The sequence below is a fragment of the Conger conger genome, chromosome 2, assembly GCF_963514075.1.
Source record: "Conger conger chromosome 2, fConCon1.1, whole genome shotgun sequence".
Lineage (NCBI taxonomy): Eukaryota > Metazoa > Chordata > Actinopteri > Anguilliformes > Congridae > Conger > Conger conger.
Genome location: NC_083761.1, coordinates 79,455,536 through 79,474,249, shown reverse-complemented (window position 1 = coordinate 79,474,249; position 18,714 = coordinate 79,455,536). Strand labels below are relative to the sequence as shown.

Sequence of the window (18,714 nt, the reverse complement as noted above, 5' to 3'; positions counted from 1 at the left end):
GAAATCTTTAGATTTTTTTTTTTTTTTCTTGTCCATTTTTTTTTCTTTTTTTTATATACATTTCTTTTTAATGTCCAATGATGCCTCTTTAATCCGTACGAAATTCTATTATACCTCGGCTAGCCATTGAGGAAATAAACATACACATTCGGTTTTACAGACTGTAGGCTACTATATGATTATTAAGAATCAAGTTCCTGAGCCCCCGGTCACTGAATCTGGCACTTCTCAAGGGATTTCCCCCCTTTCCGTGAAGTGCTGGGTCCGAGAACCTTGCGGAGGTCGGTACTGAAGCTGGGACGGCGAGCCAGCGGGTACAGCGCGCCGCAGGGAATCTCCTGCGTGACCCCTCTACTTGCAGTCCGGTCGGAGCGCAACGCTTGGTATGAGCGGATGGAAATTTTGCGGTGCTGGGACGGACCGGTCTCTGTGGGCAGCCCACCTCGCTTCGCCAGGGCTTCGAACACCTCTTCCAGATTGGTGCTGTCTTTGGCGGAGGTCTCGAAAAAAGGACAGTCCTCGCCGAGCTCTTGAAAAACCTCCGCCGGACTGACGGCTCTCTCCTCCGGCGCCAGGTCCACTTTGTTCGCGCAGATCACGATGGGCACGCGGGCGTTCTCTTTGGATTTCTGGAGCTTGCTCTTGGCCGCGACGATCTCTTTGCGCAGCGCGCGCACTTCGTCGAAGGAGCCGCTGTCATCCAAGCTGAAGACCAGGAGAAAAATATCACCTGCAAAAACACAAACTGTTGAGGTTAGATGAAACCGACATCCGTGCAACACTAGTTGAATTATCAGTCAGGGACTCCAGCATTACAGCTATGTTTTTAACATGTTTTCCTACAATTTTCTCGCTGCTCATTTGACAACACATATCCAAAACATGCAGCTATATTATAACACCCGAATTTGAACAGTATAATAAAAGTGATATTTTAAAAAGAAAAATATTATGTATGCGTCCTTTTCTGAACGCAAATCACAGTTAAGAGTTCGCTCTCCGTGAACGCGCTACACACCTGTCAAGATGGATAGTCTGCGCTTGGCAGGGAAGGCTCTTTCCCCGGACGCGTCCAGGATGTCTATCTGGTAGGTCTCTCCTCGGATTTGGTATAGCTTCCTGTGAAAGTCCTCAGAAGTCGGCTGATACTGCTCCTCGAACCCGTCCCGCAGGAACCGTCGGAGGATCGATGTCTTCCCAACTTTCGGAGCGCCCAGCACTACAATGCGCCGGCAGTTCTGCGGCTTGGTGGAGCACAACTTGTCCTGGCCGGTCTCCTGCACCATATGGCTGGAGCACGTCTGACCGTGCAGTACCAGAGCCGTGAGCTGATCCAGGGCAGACCTCTTGCAGGGGAACCGGTCGGAAGAAGAGTGCCGGTTCCCGGCGCTGGAGGACCGCACCACCCGTGCCTTCTTCTCCTGGAGTCTCCAGTGCGATGTGGCCATTTTTAAGATACCCAAACCGGCTTTGGAAATAGTGGATACCTTAACTCCGGACGATGCCAGATGCTGAGTTGTGCTTTTATACTCCAAGAGGACCTTGGAAGGACCGCTGCATACGGCTCTCCCAGCGGAGAGCTGTCCCGCGCTGTAAGCGCACCCGCGGCGTACGACTGGATCCGCGCAAGAGCGCGACGTCTCTGCGGCGCCTTCGACGGAAAAGTTATTCTGTTCAGGTCTTTTCACCTCCATTATCTTTCCTGCTACTACTGTCGGCTGGAGTATGATTAAGTGTATAACTTATATCTCCTGCAGCCTAGCGAAATGCGCGGTATCGCCTTCTCCACTGCATATATGCCTTTGCCGATACAGACAGGAGCTTAGGCGAGGAGCTGCGAGTCAAGCGAATACTGCGTACACGCTGGCAGGCTATATATAGTCCCCACGCTGAGGCTCGGCCCTCGCGTCATCAGCTAGTTCTGCAAACAAGAACTCGAAATTGATTGGCAGGCCAGCAGAGCTTGTTGTGTTCGAAGAAGGGGAACACAACGTTTTTGCTGATTCTTGAATAATGTGATGAAAGTACCCATTAAAGTATGTTAAATTGCATTTAGAGTTAAACAGGTGCCAAGCCTATAGTCTGATCAATTACAAACTGGGTAATTCGTAATTTCTGGAGAAAACGTGTTACCTAACTGTTACCAGAATTTGCACTGCCCCAATGTAGCCTACATCTGAACTGTGCGTACATGAGCCTGACAAAAAACATTTGGCTGAAAAGTCCCCCAGTCCCCAACCCTTGAGCGAAGTGCTTACAGATGGAATGGGTCAATAATGCCGAACTGATAATAAATCTAATGTTATGACAATATATATTTAAAAATGTTATGAAAATTATGTTTTTCATAGTCTAGGCTACAACATTTTTTTTTCACCAGTTTATCCATGGTACGTGTATTTTAGGTCTATGTATAAAGTACATCCGTATTCTATATGTGGGCATGCATGGAATCCTACCTTTCCGCATAAATAGCTGTGTACGTAAGTTTAAGAAGACTAGCTCATTTAAATTAGTTAACCGGTTCTAATGAACGAAAGCTGCTACCAAATTATATCCTATTCTATTTAAATCATACAATATTGTATTTTAGGAAACGGATTTACCTCGCTGTCGCGTGGGCGAATGGGCTCACCATAGCATGGGAAATCTATGCGACAGTAGGCGTCATTAGTCATAGCGTACATGGTGTTTTCTCACTCGTGGGCTACACTTTTTTTTTGTATAAAGGCTTTTGCCTAGGCTATATTTATTACAGCGGATCGACAGCATATAGAACGACTGCAGGCTATTCCCAATCCCGACCCACGCCTGACTTTCTGTCGGCGAAGGGAAAAACTTCCCTTTACCGGTTACACAGCTGCGGAAGTTATGCCGTTGTCATGGACACGTCCAAGCTGAGAAGGCCGAAACGCCGTCAAAGTTGGGGGCTAAATTAAACTAGCTAGCTACATGTAGCTAAACGTATTGAGCCTTAAAGTGCTGCCGCTTGTTTATATTGTTGTGTTTAGTTATTAAAGCGGCGAGTTATTTAGCATGGACAGCTCCAGCAAATCACTCGGCAAAATCGCGAAGAAAGAGGCGAGATGCAGGACCCCTCAAGGTGTGTGTAAAGTTTTTTTACGTTGTGCATATTATACCTTTATTCCCATAAGGTGAACGCTACCTACCGCTTTTAACCACCCACGGATATAAACACCTACTGCACAGCAATTATCTGTGAGCGGCTTGAAAGCAAACAATCCCCTTCTGCCATATAAAATAAAATCAGCAGGCAATTCCAGGCAATTTTGGCGGATCTACCAAACACGACTCTGATGTCACCCTTGGGCAGCTGTGAAAATGTTTTTTCCCCTCATGATTCACAGATCTTACGTGCATTGGGAGGAGTGGAATGCATGTCTTGATGTATAGGCTACAACGTTTTTCTGCGTTCTTTGTCATACTCAGACGCTACAGAAAGTTATTGCTGACCATCAAATAGCAGCAAACCTGCACGTCACTGAATGACTAAATGACAAGACTGAAAGGTTGATCATTGTCATTGGGACATTGGCTCTGAATCTTTGAGCGGGCGTGAAGAATATTTTTTTCGGGGTCACCAACGAAGGGGTATTTTTATGTCAGGGCCACCAAACTGAGAATCCGCACACTATAACGATTGAGATCTTATTTATCTGACTCTATTAATTATTTAAAAAAAAAACCTGTAATCAGTAAGTTAGTATATTGTGTTAGTAAAGACAGGCGAAGTGTTATTACAAAATTGTAAAAGGAAGACATAGATTAGGTCAATAATTGTGGGTTATGTCAGTGAGAGCAAATATGAACACATTTAATACCAATAGCTAAACACCACACTAGCTTACAAGGCTAACAAACATTAACAAGTTTACCACTGCAGTACATAACCTCATGATTCCATATGTACAGCAAAGACTATGGTACCCGGAGAAATGTTGAGGAGTTTCTCCCGGAACGGCCCTTTGGATTTTCCTTAAATAGGCTACAATCTTGAACAAGCTTTCCACACTCGACAGCCTGGGTGAGAACGGTCCAGAAAAGGGGAAAAAGATGCAACTTATACATCTCTGTGTGTAAGTTGCTGGCTGGTGTTTACATTCACATTTTAGTCATTTGGCAGACGTTTTTAATCCAAAGCGATTTACGAGTGCATAGGTTCTTCCACAGGTTAAAAGCATCAAATCCATAACTAGTAAAATACGCGAGAAGAGCTGTTCTAAACAAATGTTTTTTTTTTAAGGGTTAGGGTTAGACAAGAGGGATATCAGAAGGGGGCACGCATCTGCCTTGAAGCACATGTGTGCGGCAATAGGAAGCCAGTGGAGGCCAATGAGGAGTGGGGTGACAAGACATGACCCCTCCGTTTTGCTACTTCGGAACGCCTGGCACCTCCCCCTCGCCACAACTGCACTTCTCGGTCACGACTGCTGTCTGCTCTGGCACCACGGTGGTGGAATGACCTCCCTGTGGATGTCAGAACGGCAGAGTCTCTGACCTCTTTCAAACGCAGACTGAAGACTCATCTCTTCAGGCTGCACCTTTCCGTCCCTATCTCACCACCATGATTAGCCTTGTATGTGCCGTAGACTAATGGCACTTATATACAGTTATCGTTGTACTTGAGGTATTCTATCTGCCAGCCATGCTATGCCAGTTAATAAGTTGACGTACTCTTCAAGGGTTTAAATTGTATCTATGTGGTCACGCTAGGACTCGGAACCGTACTTTCTTCGAGGGTCCTCATCGCACTCGATTTGCGCTTCATTGTACGGCGCTCTGGATAAGAGCGTCTGCTAAATGCCTGTAATGTAATGTAATGTAACTTGCTGTTCAGAGTATTCCCCCTTACGCGGGCAAAAGCCAACCTCTGTTCACCCAACCCAAGTCTTGTGTATTTGACCTTATTGTATGTCCATTATTTTTCACACTTCTACGCTTCTCAACCTAGAATGAGAACAGTTCATTTTGGGGGTGATGAAACTCTTTGCTGTCATGGTCGTCTGATCCCCTTAAACACTGTGGTACGTTTTATTTTTTCTCAAAATTCCAAATCAGTGTTCTAGAACTCGATTGATTCCAATTGCCAGCGGTGTTTGTTACATCAGCGTTGGGGTGTTAAGTTAAGAACATTCTAGTCACTTATCTGTGTTCTCACACCTCATGGTTAATCTCGGCCTATCACGCTGTGAAAAAAAGAACGCCCGCTGATTTAAAGACCCCGTGCAATCAATGTGTAATCATTTTTAATAGGTTGTATTATAAATAAAGCACAAAAGAACACAATGATGTCCACAGCTGCCGGAGTTCATAATGGTCTTACTGAAAACATATTACACAAGAGACCTGTTAATTTACATTTGAGCATTTTTCACGGTGCATGGATTTAGTGGGCCAACAATCAGAACTTTACACTTAGTAGTGATAAATGGCCCCTCTGTGTTCTTTTGGCGATATTGCCTTTGTGCATTCCTGAGACGAAACGTGATGACATCCAGGTTTCTTAGTCACTCTGGAGAACAGCTGCTAAGTGGCAGTGGTGTAGGGTAAAATGCCGGCTGTGATGCGTATAGAAATTGATTCGCAGATCCTTCGCGCGTAGAAAGTCCTGGCACACGTCTAAAGGTTTCCTGCATCAGCGAGTGACAGCGCAGAGGTGTGGGTGAGAAGGATGGAGCGATTGTGGATTCTTTTCTCTCGTTCCCCTCTGCCTTTTTTACAGCAGGCGGGTCTCGGCGGTGGGCTAGATGATCGTGTCTGAACCGTTCGTGACACGATCTGTACGTATGTGCGTGACGGCGAGTGTGTGGAACAGACCCCCCCCCCCCCCGGCCCGTACAAAAATCATCCAATACCAATCCCCCTGAGTGCCCACAAACAGTGAGGAGTATTTCATCTGAACACACTGTGGTGGGCTGAGGCAGTTTGGTGCCCCATCTCTCTCTCAGTGGTGAAGCCCCAGACCCTCTCTCTCCCTTTCCCCTGTCTTTCTCTCTCCCTCCCTCCTTTCCCCCACCTCTCTCTCACCCTCTCCCTCTCTCTCTCTCTCTCTCCCTCCCTCCCTCTCTCAGTGGTGAAGCCCAAGACCCTCTCTCTCCCTTTCCCCCCTCTTTCTCTCTCACCCTTTCCCCCTCTCTCTCTCACCCTCTCCACCCTCTCTCTCACCCTCCCCCTCCCTCTCCCCCCTCTCTCTCACCCTCTCCCCCTCTCTCTCTCACCCTTTCCCCCCTCCCTCTCCCTCTCTTTCTCTCTCTCTCTCCCCCCCTCCCTCCCTCTCCCCCCTCTCTCTCTCTCTCTCTCTCACCCTCTCCCCCTTCTCTCTCTCACCCTTTCCCCCCTCCCTCTCTCTCCCCCCTCCCTCTCTCTCACCCTTTCCCCTCTCCCTCTCTTTCTCTCGCTCTCGCTCTCTCTCTCTCTCTCTCTCTGTCTCTCTGTCTCTCTGTCTCTCCCCCCTCCCGCCCTCCCGGCCTCCCTCCCTCCCTCAGTGGTAAAACTCCCCGGTTACATAAGTGCCGGTATTTGGCTGTGGATGGCGATGAGTTATGCTCATTCACACACTCAGGGGTCAGAGGTGACCAGGGACGATAATGACTGTAATGGTGGAACGACATTCATTACCGTGCTGCTGTTTCGTAACGTCTGCGCTCCCGGCTCCGCTCAGCATCTTTATAACCTTCTTTTCTGCTTTTCTCTTCCTGACCGGATGCCCTTTTGTCCTGATGCTGTTACCTAATAGAGTCCGCGTGTAATTAAAGTGATTAAAGTGATGGCTGAGGGCCGGCTCTCCAGGGAATCGGCGATGTTGTTGTTCTCAGACGCATAGGTTCTCCTCGCTTTACCAGGGTGTAAAAATAGCATTCGGCCTTTAGATTCCTCTAGTTCCACCAGGAAGAAGACATGCTGTGGCCATCCCTGTAGCTTTCTGTAGGCCCACGGGACTTTCATTACATTACGTGCTATTTAGCTGACGCTTTTATCCAATGCGACTTACACTTGATTAGGCTTTGCAGGTGACAATGCCCCTGGAGCAATGGGGGGTAAAGGGCCTTATTCAAGGGCTCAACAGCTACACAGCTTTTGTCATGCCTACCCGAGGCTTCAACCACCAACCTTCCAGGTCCTAGTCATTTACCTTAGCGACAAGGCTACAGGCTGCCCCTGTCATTCCATCCCTCACTGAAGCAGCTTTTTAGGAAACTTAATAGCAATAGATCAGCTAGCTCAGTAACATAGATACAGATAGAATTGGTGAAAATACATTCCAGAAAAACTGACTGTGAAGAAGTATCACTGTACTGTAGTATCCTCCGTGTGCAGCTGTCAGTCGCACAGTGATGATGCCATTCCTGTCCTGTTGTATCCTCCGTGTGCAGCTGTCAGTCGCACAGTGATGATGTCATTCCTGTCCCTGTACTGTAGTATCCTCCGTGTGCACCTCTCGGTCGCACAGTGATGATGTCATTCCTGTCCCCATCCTGTAGTATCCTCCGTGTGCAGCTGTCAGTTGCACAGTGATGATGTCATTCTGTCCCCATCCTGTAGTATCCTCCGTGTGCAGCTGTCAGTCGCACAGTGATGATGTCATTCATCATCGCGGAGTCCCTTATCTATGTAATATTGTTATTTAAAAGTATATAGAGAATATTAAAATGTTCAACATATGAAAAGCTTATGAAAAATCTGGATACGATGAATCTGTATGTGAAAGCAAACCTGAACTCTAAATGGTAGAGTTAAACATGACCTTTCTGCAAATTTTAAAGATTACTTCTTATTTTTATTTAGTTTAGGATGTAGTGGGATTCACGATTATTATTAGTACATACATTATTATTGCATGCTGTAATAATGTAATGCGATGTCATTTAATACAATGTAATAATACAATATACTGCGCTGATATGTAAAAGGGTTATTATGAACTTATTGAAAACTTATAGCGGGGCGACATGGCTCAGGCAGTAAGTGTAGTCGTCTGGCAGTCGGAGGGTTGCCGGTTCGATCCCCCGCCCAGGCTGTGTCGAAGTGCCCCTGAGCAAGACACCTAACCCCCAAATGCTCCTGACGAGCTGGTCGGCGCCTTGCATGGCAGCCAATCGCCGTCGGTGTGTGAGTGTGTGTATGAATGGGTGAATGGAGAAGCATCAATTGTACAGCTTTGGATAGAGGCGCTATATAAATGCCTGCCAATTACCAATTACCATTTACTTTAGAAATATTATGACATACAGTATGTGAAATACAGGGCTTAATGGGTTACCAGCCGGGATGTATGCAAAATGTAGTGAATTGTGATGTATTGTAATGTAATGTAATGTAATGCAGAGTAATGTGATGTAATATAATATATTGTAATGTAGTGTGATTTCATGTAGTGTGATGTAATATAATGTGATGTCATGTATTGTGATGTACTGTAATGTTATGTGATGTAATGTCATGTAGTGTGATGTAATATAATGTGATGTCATGTAGTGTGATGTAATATAATGTGATGTCATGTAATGTGATGTCATGTAGTGTGATGTCATGTCATGTCATGGCTGTTGCCTGTTGTGTTTCAGATAAGAAGCGGCTGAAGGACTTCTCCTTCGTGTCAGAGGCCCCCTCTCAGAGCCCCACTCTTAAAGGGGAGGACATCCAGGCGCTGGCCATCCACAGGGAGGACCTGGAGAAGGTGAGGCCTTTATTCCCAACACGGATCCATGCCAACGTGGAAATCATTTGTGCCTGAGACGTTGAGTCAAGATCTGCACTTACTATAATTTTGCTTTAGATAAATATTAAATGCACATACTACTTTGTGTTATAATTACATGAAATGGTACTGTATTTGTCACGGTTACACAATTCAACCCCATGACAAATGACAAAAATGTAAAATGTAAATAATTGACATGAAATGGTACTGTATTTGTCACGGAACTGAGTTACATAATTCAACCCCATTGTTGTAAATGGCATTTTCTGCTTTAGAATAGGCTGAAACGTAGTTATGTAACACACACTATTACTGTTATTGTACTCTAGCATTACTGTGTGCGTGCGCTTGTCGATGTGCATGTGTGTGTATGCCTGCGTCTGTGTGCATGTGGGTGCCTGTGTGCATGGGTGTGTGTACGTGTGTGTGTGCGTGTGTGTGTCTGTGTGCATGGGTGTGTGTACGTGTGTGTGTGCGTGTGTGTGTCTGTGCATGTGTGGATGTCTGTCTGCGTCTTTGTGTGTGTGTGTGTGTGTGTGTGTGTGTGTGTGCGTCTGCGTCCTTGTGTATGTGTGTGTGTGTGTGTGTGTGCGTGTGCGTCTTTGTGTATGTGTGTGTATGCCTGCATCTGTGTGCATGTGGGTGTCTGTGTGCATGGGTGTGTGTACGTGTGTGTGTGCGTGTGTGTCTGTGCATGTGTGGATGTCTGTCTGCGTCTTTGTGTGTGTGTGTGTGTGTGTGTGTGTCTGCGTCTTTGTGTGTGTGTGTGTGTGTGTGTGTGTCTGCGTCTTTGTGTATGTGTGTGTGTGTGTGTGTGTGTGTGTGTGTGTGTGTGTGTGTCTGCGTCTTTGTGTATGTGTGTGTGTGTGTGTGTGTGTGTGTGTCTGCGTCTTTGTGTATGTGTGTGTGTGTGTGTGTGTGCGTGTGCGTCTTTGTGTATGTGTGTGTATGCACATGTGTACACGTTCTTGTGCAGCTGCGGGTACCCCAGCCCCCAAAGGATTCCCAGAAGCCCCAGGCGATGACCCGGGTTCTGGTGCGGAAGACCCGCCCCCTGGACGAGGACAGGAAGTCGGTCAGGGTAACCGTGGCGAGGCCCCTCCCACAGGACGCTGCTGTACAGCCACTGGAGTACACAGGTGTGACAGACAGGGGGCGCTAAGGAGCATCGCACTCCAGGGCTGAGGGATATAGGCTGAAATACAAACCTTTGAAAGTCTATAAAGATCTAGTCCAGTCCAATCCGGTCGATAAAGTCCAAATGCCTGTTGACCAGTCGTACCTTTGTCCTCCAAATGTGATCATTTGACATTTGATCTAAGTGACTTTGACCGTGGAATGATTGTTGGTGCCAGACAGGGTGGTTTGAGTATCTCAGAAACTACTGATCATTTGGGATTTTCAGGCACACAGTCTCTAGAATTTGCAGAGATGGGTGCAAAAAACAAAAAAACAACCAGCAAGCAGCCGTTCAGTGGGCAGAATGCCTTGTTAATGAGAAAGGCCAGAGGAGAAGGGCCAGACTGGTCAAAGCTGACAGGAAGGTGACATTAACACAAATAACCACGCATTACAACAGTGGTATGCAGAATCTCTGGACACACAACATGTCAAACCTCTAAGTGAAGAAGAAGACAAAAAAAGAAGTCTAATAACAATAATGTGCTCACTGAGTGTATATATGATTCCTTCCCTTGAGAGAGCCTTGTGTCTTGCTCATTGAGGTTTGGGGGTGAGGGGTGCACAATGTCAGGACCCAGGGTGTTTCTATTGCTGTTACGTGACAGGTCCTGGGGGGCCTCGCTTTGATGACCAGGGTATGGTCCTGCCCCACAGCATTCTGGGAAGCCTGGATAACTTCAAGAGGGAGATGGAGACCAGGGGTGAAAGTGAGGTCAGTTACCATGGCTACAATGACAGTGGAGATTTAGGGTTTGTCCCAATACAAAAAAGACAAAAAAGAAAAGAAAAAAAAAAGAGTTCTCCTTTCCTCCACTTGTCTCTTGGGGATGGGGGGGGCAGGAGACAAGTGGAGGAAAGGAGAACTCGTTTTGAGGGTTAGGAGTCTTCGGAACGTGCCCTTAGTTTTGCACCAATGAAAACGAGCGGAGGGCGGGACTGTGTGTTTGCAGCTGGTGAAGCGCGTGCCGGCCCGCCCAGCGGTGCATTACCCAATGGCAGCAGAGCAGAAGCCGAAGCCCCACCCCCGAGGGTGGCCCCGCCCCCCGGACCTGCAGTGCCACGCCCTGCATCACTGGAAGGGTCACATGAGAGAGAGGAGGCGGCAGCTGGACTTCATCTCCCGTGAGTGCTGGCCACAGCGTGTAAACCGGGCCCTGGATTCACTCCACACGTGTAAACTGGGCCCTAGATTCACTCCACACATGTAAACTGGGCCCTAGATTCACTCCACACATGTAAACCGGGCCCTGGCCTTTTTTTTTCAGAATTCTAAGCCAGTGTTCTAGAACTCCATTGCTTCCATTTGTTATTGTGTTATCAGCATTAGAATCAGTGAAGTACATTCTAATAGCAGGTTTGTGACCTCACACCTTAAAGGGCTAACAGGGCCCATAGAAACTCCTGACTTGACCTGACTGTCGTACGCTGTAGTTCCCTCCTCCCAGCCCTAGAGGTTGCTGTAGTTCACCTCTAATCTCTTGGTAGAGAATCATCTCATTGTAGAGCATAAAATAATAGCCCAATTAATGATCTATTTCCTAAAAGCATGTGATTTTTGGAGTAAATATAATGACAATATTTAAAAACAAGGTGTCTGTCCATGTTTTTTTGTTTGCATGATACAGTATCTTATTCGATACTAAAGAAATGCTCCCAGTGAAAAACTGGCCCTGTGTGTGTGTGTGTGTGTATGTGCGTGCTTGTGTGTGTGTGTGTGTGCGTGTGTGCACGTGTGTGTGCATGTGTGTGCGTGTGTGCACATGTGTGTGTGTGCATGTGCGTGTGTGCATGTGTGTGTATGCGTGTGCGCGTGTGTGTGTGTATGTGTGCGTGTGCATGTGTGTGCATGTGTGCATGTGTGTGTGTGTGTGTGTCTCAGACCTGCTGCAGAAACCCTCCAGCTCCCTGTTGATGAGCCAGTCCAGCTACTTCCGCAAGATACAGGAGCAGAGAGAGCACATATCCCGCCAACTACCCACACTGCACCCCGGCCAGGTCTGACTCCGCACCTCAGCACCGCTACTGCCTGTCTGTCTGTCTGTCTGTCTGACTGCCTGCCTGACTGCCTGTCTGTCTGTCTGACTGCCTGTGTGTCTGTCTGACTGCCTGCCTGCCTGCCTGCCTGCCTGTCTGTCTGTCTGTCTGACTGCCTGTCTGTCTGTCTGTCTGTCTGTCTGTCTGTCTGTCTGACTGTCTGTCTGTCTGTCTGACTGCCTGCCTGCCTGCCTGCCTGCCTGCCTGCCTGCCTGTCTGTCTGTCTGTCTGTCTGTCTGTATGTCTGTATGCTTATAGGGTTGCTGTGACTGAAGTGTGTGCGATTTGTGGTGCAGGGTTACCATGTGTGTGAAATGTGTGTGTTTTTGCATGCAGGGTTACCGTGTGGGCAGTGAGTTCTGGAACATTCCCCAGCGATTGGGGGATGATCTCAGCGGGATCATAGCCACCCTGACGCAGACTCAGAGAGGCAACCCTGAGCCAATCACCCGCATTGGCCAACCACTCAGCATACAGCAGGAAACAGGTACCTACCCGCTCAGAGAGAGGGAGTGAGGGAGGAGAGAGGGAGAGAGAAAGAGAGAGAGGGAGGGAGTGTGAGAGCAAGGGAGGCAGAAAGAGAGAAGGAGTGAAAGAGAGAGGGAGAGAGAGAGGGAGGGAAAGAGAGATAGAAAGAGAGGGGGAGGGAGGGAAAGTGAGAGAGGGAGAGAGCACATTGAATCTTGATTCTTGAAAGGGAGATGTGGGAGATGAAAGGCACTGGCAGGTGTGAGGGAGGCCAGGGACCGGCCATCGTGTCTGCGTGGGGACAGAAGGCCCTGTGTGACGCTGTGTTCACCAGAGGAGAAAACACTCGTGTCTCGGCCAGAAAGGCTACGCTTGTGACAGGAACATTGCATGGAAAAACTCTCCAAGCTCAAGGCTTCATAACCATACCAGCACGCCTTAAAGTATATATTCCAAAACAATTATACGATTGTGATACTTGAGTATTTTCACACCAAAGTGTTTTTCCATCCAATTTCTGGAAAACAAGTTTTTTGTGAGATTTTATGTCATCGTGTACCAGTTGGTGTGTATGTATCAGATCTCCTTAGATATTCCGTTCTGTAAATCTCACACCTGTCGTAGGACAGACTTCTTGGTTGGTTTTTGCACCCTCAACATTGCTACACCGACTGCATCCAACACTGCCATCATACTGATCTCTCATACCCCATTGTAGGATAATCCATCCATCCATCCATTATACCCGCTTATCCTGAACAGGGTCGCAGGGGGGCTGGAGCCTATCCCAGCATACATTGGGCGAAAGGCAGGAATACACCCTGGAAGGTCGCTAGTCCATCGCAGGGCACACACACCATTCACTCACACACTCATACCTATGGGCAATTTAGACTCTCCAATCCGCCTAACCTGCATGTATTTGGACTGTGGGAGGAAACCCACGCAGACACGGGGAGAACATGCAAACTCCACACAGAAAGGTCCCGGCCGACCGGGATTCGAACCCAGGACCTCCTTGCTGCGAGGCGGCAGTGCGACCCACTGCACCATCCGTGCCGCCCACTTACAGGATTATGAGTTATTCATTTAAAGTTAGCCTTTTGTCGAGTGTCTTAATTTATCCTGTTCACGACTAAAACGAGCCGGTCGTAAACATGCTGTTGAAGTGCTTGTGACTCAAAGAGATCTGATTGGCTCTGGGACAGACAGGCGGACTGTGAAGGGGCGGACAGGTCAGGTGGGATTGGGTCTCACCGCACGCTGCGGTTCTGTTCAGGTAACGCGATGACCGGGCGGTCGGACCCCCAGGCCTGGGACCGCAGCCTGTACCTGCAGCAGTGCCGGCAGGAGCTCAGAGAGGTTCTGATGGACCTGGACTTCAGCCAGCCGGTGAGTGACACCCATTATCACATCATACAATGCAGATCTTAGCTATTGCATCTTACAATACGGAACTCAATTACTACATCATACAGTACAGATCTTAACTATCGCATCATACCGTACAGAACTCAATTTCTACATCATACAGTACAGATCTTAACTATTGCATCTTACAGTATAGAACTCAATTACTACATCATGCAGTACAGATCTTAACTATTGCATCATACAGTACAGAACTCAATTACTACAGTAGACAGTACAGATCTCAACTATTGCATCATGTTAGCACCAGCCTCATTCTTCCATTGTTTATTTGTCATTCACATTCACACTATTGAACATAAATGGTTAAGCATTTAGCTTACAGATTGCACACAACCATTGCATCAGAACAGTATGCAGTACAAGGCCCATATTCACAGAGGGTATCTGAGTAGAAGTGTAGACCAACAATCAGGTGTTTGCCATCCAGATCCTAACCCTATCCCTTATGACTGAAACTGATCCGAGATCAGTAGTCCGGCTCAGAGACGTTTTAATAACAATAAATAAATCAGTAATTTAGCTGACGCTTTTATCCAAAGTAGCTTACGGGGATAATTCCCCCCCTGGAGCAATGTGGGGTTATGGGCCTTGCTCAAGGGCCCACCAGCTGTGCGGATCTTATCGCGGCTACACCGGGGCTTGAACCACCAATCCTCCAGGTCCCAGTCATGCACCTTAGCCACTAGACTACAGGCCGCCCCACGTTTCAGCTGACATCACACAGGCCTATCCCATGTGACGTATCCCAGAACCCTGCGCTGCACCTGGATTTCAGTCCTTTTGAGTTTTTATGTTATTACGCAATTATGTCATGGCGCTAATTACATGACAGAATGGAGGTCTGGTTTTAATTACATACATCATACAGTAGAGGTCTCTCTGTCATTTCACCGCACAATGGAGATCTGCCGTTCATTAGATTACGCAATCACGGTCCCGCTTTCATTTGTAATTACATCACAGTTCAATTCCGTGACACAGTGCGTTGCTTTTGTGACATCATTGCGTCTGCTTAGACCGTGTTTCCCACCGTGCGCCGCACGGCTTTTTCCCGCTTGAGGTTCGTAAGTATTTGGACAGCGGTACGATCGGCTCTGTTCTCCAGCAAGTTGGATTCGAAATGAAATATGAGGTTTAAAGTGCCGACGGCCGGCTTTAATTTGAGGGTATTGCAGTAGCGCCGCGCTGAGTGTGTGAACGCAGCAGAACAGTGGAGCCGTGGCCTTATCTTTGGGCGGTGGTGCTATAATGGTAATAAATCAATTAGGAGCCATGGCTGAGAGATTGTAGGTTTGATTCCCAGGTACGCCACTGCTTTGTGTCGACTAAAGCAAAAGGGTGACGGGGCTTTTGCTGTGGCCGCATCGAGACTGTGGAACAAACTGCCTCTCTCTCTCTCAGGTCTGCACCATCCATATATATGTATCTTTTTGTGTTATTATGGCAGTACTGTGTTTTTATATTTTATGTATAATTAGAAATCGTACAGCACTTCAAATTTCAAATGACACACACCCAGACACACACACACACACACACACACACATATACACACACACACACACACACGCACACACACACATACACACACATACACACACACACACACACACACACACACGCGCACACACACATATACACACACATATACACACGCACTCACACACACACACACACACACACACACACATACACACACACACACGCACACACATACACATACACACACCCAGACACATACACTCACACGCACACACACACACCCAGACACACATACACACACACCCAGACACACACACACACGCGCGCACACACACACAGCACAGCACTGTACTGTTATAGAAGGCCTGTGGCCATCATAAATGCAAGATATGCGGCCGGGCAGAGGGTAATGGAGGTGCGGGGATGTTCAGACACGCCGCTGTTGTCCCAGCGTGCTAATGGAGCCGTCATCTATCGGCGAGCCGCTGGCCCCGCCCACCGGCTCGGCTCAGCCAACCGACGGGGCACAGGTCTCCACGCATCGCTCGCTCCAATTACCACGGCTAATTAGCGGCTAAAGGCGCTAACAGCCTTGTGAAACAATTAGCCCGGCAATTATCTCCGTGCCGCACGCTGGCTCCCTAATTAACTCGTTCCAGTTCTCTTTTCGGGCTCTTGGCACGCTCGACGCGGCAGGCTGTCCTGTGCGCCGCTACGGGGGCGTCAGTGCTGGTGGAGGAGGAGGACGGGAGGGACAGGACAGAGATTTAGGCTCTCCGCTGTGTCCTCAAAGTGTGTGCTGTCCGCTGAGAGGACTGCTTGACGCATTGTGTCCTGCTCTATGCGTATGTGTTACTGTGTCCTTCTTACCGTGTTCCAGCCGTACTGTGGGAGTGTCGTAAAATGTCCCGCCCTTGCGTGCCCTTGCTCACGTGTCGTTGTTGCTACTGAAGGAAAACGTCAGCAAAACTGTGCCTCATTTTTATTAGATTTTTTTTTCGTTTGTTAATTCGCCAATTGTACCCTGTCTATTAAAATGACCGATGGTAACTAGGGGATACGCCGCCCACGACCCTGTCCCCCGGCGGTCCGGGACGATCGAGCGATCCGGAGAACGGCACGTCTCCTGCAAGCGGCATCCTCTCAGAGCGCGTGACCGTGACTCCGGGGCGATTGGGACGCCGTTGTAACGCAGCGATCCTAACCCTGCCGGGTCCCCCCCCATCCCCGGGGGCCAGCCAATCACGCCGCTCCCACGGGAGCCGGCCAAACTCGGCTTTGGCAGCGTGCAGCTGTAACGCGCTGATGCCTGCCTCACGGTCTGTGCCACTGCGGCACTCTGTGCCTCGTTTTTAAAGCAAACTGTAATTCAAAAGGCAAGGAGATCCATTAAAATTGTAACCAAAAATGTTTACATTTCCTCAATTGAACAGCATTACTGTTCGACAACAAATTTGCAATCAGATGCGATATTTGCCATCGCAGCAAAATAAGCCATTAAACAAAATGAATATGTGAAATAGTGCGGCAAATACGGCGAGCTAGAGTCAGAAAACCATATCCCTCCACCGTCTACCTGGGGCTCCACCTAACGTCACTGCCCCCCGACATCCTGTCTGCTGCCTGCAGTACACAGAACGGACAGCAGGGGGCAAGTCTAGCACAAATGTCACTTGTCAGGCAACAGTGCCTTAAAACGAGCTTATATTTTCTGCTTGAGAGGAAAGAAATAAGATCTTAAGTCTTATTGCAAGACTAATACACTTAACCGTCATTTATTGCTGTGCGCAGGAGTTACAACTAGATAGACTGTATGAAGCAATTAGCTTAATACAGTCTATCTACTTTTCTGGCTTTTAATAGAGAGTTACCTAAACTGAACTGCATACTTTCCCTATGCAGGTATATGTTCATATTATGTCCTGCAGCAATTGGGCCTGGAGCCCAAACCCTCCGTTGTGGGTTTGAGCCTGAAAGCTCTGACGCACAAAAACTCGCCCCGTAACTGGCACAGCACACTGCACTGGGCCTGGTGAGTCACGACTGGACTGCGTGGTTCCTCTCCGGTGACTGTTCAACACAGAGCTCCTGTAATCTGCCTGAGGGGCTGTGTGTCTCTGTGTGGGGCAGATCTCAGGTTCTCCTCCAGTGACTGTTTAACGCAGAGCTCCTGTAATCTGCCTGGGGGGCTGTGTGTGTCTGTGTGTGTCTGTGTGTATCTGTGTGTGTCTGTGTGGGAACAGATCTCAGGTTCTCCTCCAGTGACTGTTTAACGCAGAGCTCCTGTAATCTGTCTGTGTGTGTCTGTGTGTGTCTGTGTGTGTCTGTGTGTATCTGTGTGTATCTGTGTGTGTCTGTGTGTGTCTGTGTGTATCTATGTGTGTCTGTGTGGGGCAGATCTCAGGTTCTCCTCCAGTGACTGTTTAACGCAGAGCTACTGTAATCTGTCTGTGTGTGTCTGTGTGTGTCTGTGTGTATCTGTGTGTCTGTGTGTGTCTGTGTGTATCTGTGTGTGTGTGTGTGTGTGTGTGTGGGAACAGAGCTCAGGTTCTCCTCCAGTGACTGTTTAACGCAGAGCTCCTGTAATCTGCCTGGGGGGCTGTGTGTGTCTGTGTGGGAACAGATCTCAGGTTCCCCTGCGGTGATGGTTCTTTAACACAGAGCTCCTGTAATCTCCCTGGGCCTCCACAGCTGGGCCTTGTGCCACGAGGCAGGGCCACTGGGTGAGCACTGAGTAAAACCTGCAAGCCCTCCCAAAACTGGAAGTAAAAAAGAGCTGTTCTGGGTTTTACTCAGAGCAGTTGTCTGGCTAGCTCAGCTCCGTAATCCTGCTTTTGGGAATACCTCCATGAGTGCGCCAGTTTATCCAGAGCCTTTAACGTTTTAGTCCTCCTGACTGCTGTTTATACATGTACTACAGTGCTGTATGTTGTTTAAAGGGCTGTGCATTTAGTGTTTATAAGTGCAGTACACTGCTACAGTGCTGTATGGTGTTTAAAGAGCTGTGCATTTAGTGTTTATAAGTGCACTACACTGCTACAGTGCTGTATGGTGTTTAAAGGGCTGTGCGTTTAGTGTTTATAAGTGCACTACACTGCTACACTGCTGTATGTTGTTTAAAGAGCTGTGCGTTTAGTGTTTATAAGTGCACTGCACTGCTACACTGCTGTACGGCGTTTTTGAGGTTGTAGTCTAGTATTTATAAGTGTACTACAGTGACCTATTTATTTATTTCTCTCTCCTCAACGCTGTGTGCAGGAGATCGATGGGCTTGAAGTGATCGGGACCGGGCAGCCCTTCACCTCTGTCACTGCTGAGCGCTGCCCCCTTCTGGAGGAAGAGGAGAATTGCAGCGAGTCCGAGCACAAGGAGAACCAGTGAGACCCGTTCTC

The 18,714-nt window shown here is 48.0% G+C and overlaps 2 protein-coding genes across 3 annotated transcripts in view; one reads left to right on the top strand and one right to left on the bottom strand.

The window, feature by feature from the left end:
- Positions 1–41: 41 nt before the first annotated feature.
- Positions 42–1,826, bottom strand: rasd2b (RASD family member 2b). Its single transcript, XM_061232502.1, has 2 exons — positions 1,019–1,826; positions 42–730 (listed from the first exon to the last, which is right to left on the bottom strand). Exons 1-2 carry the CDS (start codon positions 1,692–1,694, stop codon positions 210–212), a joined length of 1,197 nt encoding a protein of 398 aa, XP_061088486.1. The 5' UTR covers positions 1,695–1,826; the 3' UTR covers positions 42–209.
- Positions 1,827–2,889: 1,063 nt separating this feature from the next.
- mycbpap (mycbp associated protein) overlaps positions 2,890–18,714 on the top strand; it is a 29,630-nt gene continuing 13,805 nt past the window's right edge. For both annotated transcript variants that reach the window (XR_009708118.1, XM_061232612.1), the window contains exons 1-9: positions 2,890–3,103; positions 8,586–8,698; positions 9,699–9,861; positions 10,510–10,616; positions 10,855–11,026; positions 11,784–11,899; positions 12,275–12,425; positions 13,686–13,798; positions 18,581–18,699. Coding sequence is in view for 1 of the 2 variants with exons in the window: in XM_061232612.1 (XP_061088596.1) it covers positions 3,037–3,103; positions 8,586–8,698; positions 9,699–9,861; positions 10,510–10,616; positions 10,855–11,026; positions 11,784–11,899; positions 12,275–12,425; positions 13,686–13,798; positions 18,581–18,699 (1,121 nt within the window). In the remaining variant the exon portion in view is untranslated. The remainder of the gene's footprint in view (positions 3,104–8,585; positions 8,699–9,698; positions 9,862–10,509; positions 10,617–10,854; positions 11,027–11,783; positions 11,900–12,274; positions 12,426–13,685; positions 13,799–18,580; positions 18,700–18,714) is intronic.

Coding starts and splice junctions, on each gene's coding strand:
- rasd2b (XM_061232502.1), bottom strand. CDS start 1,694: ATGGAGGTGAAAAGACCTGAACAGAATAACTTTTCCGTCGAAGGCGCC. Junction 731..1,018: donor CAGACTATCCATCTTGACAG/GTGTGTAGCGCG, acceptor GTGTTTTTGCAG/GTGATATTTTTCTCCTGGTC.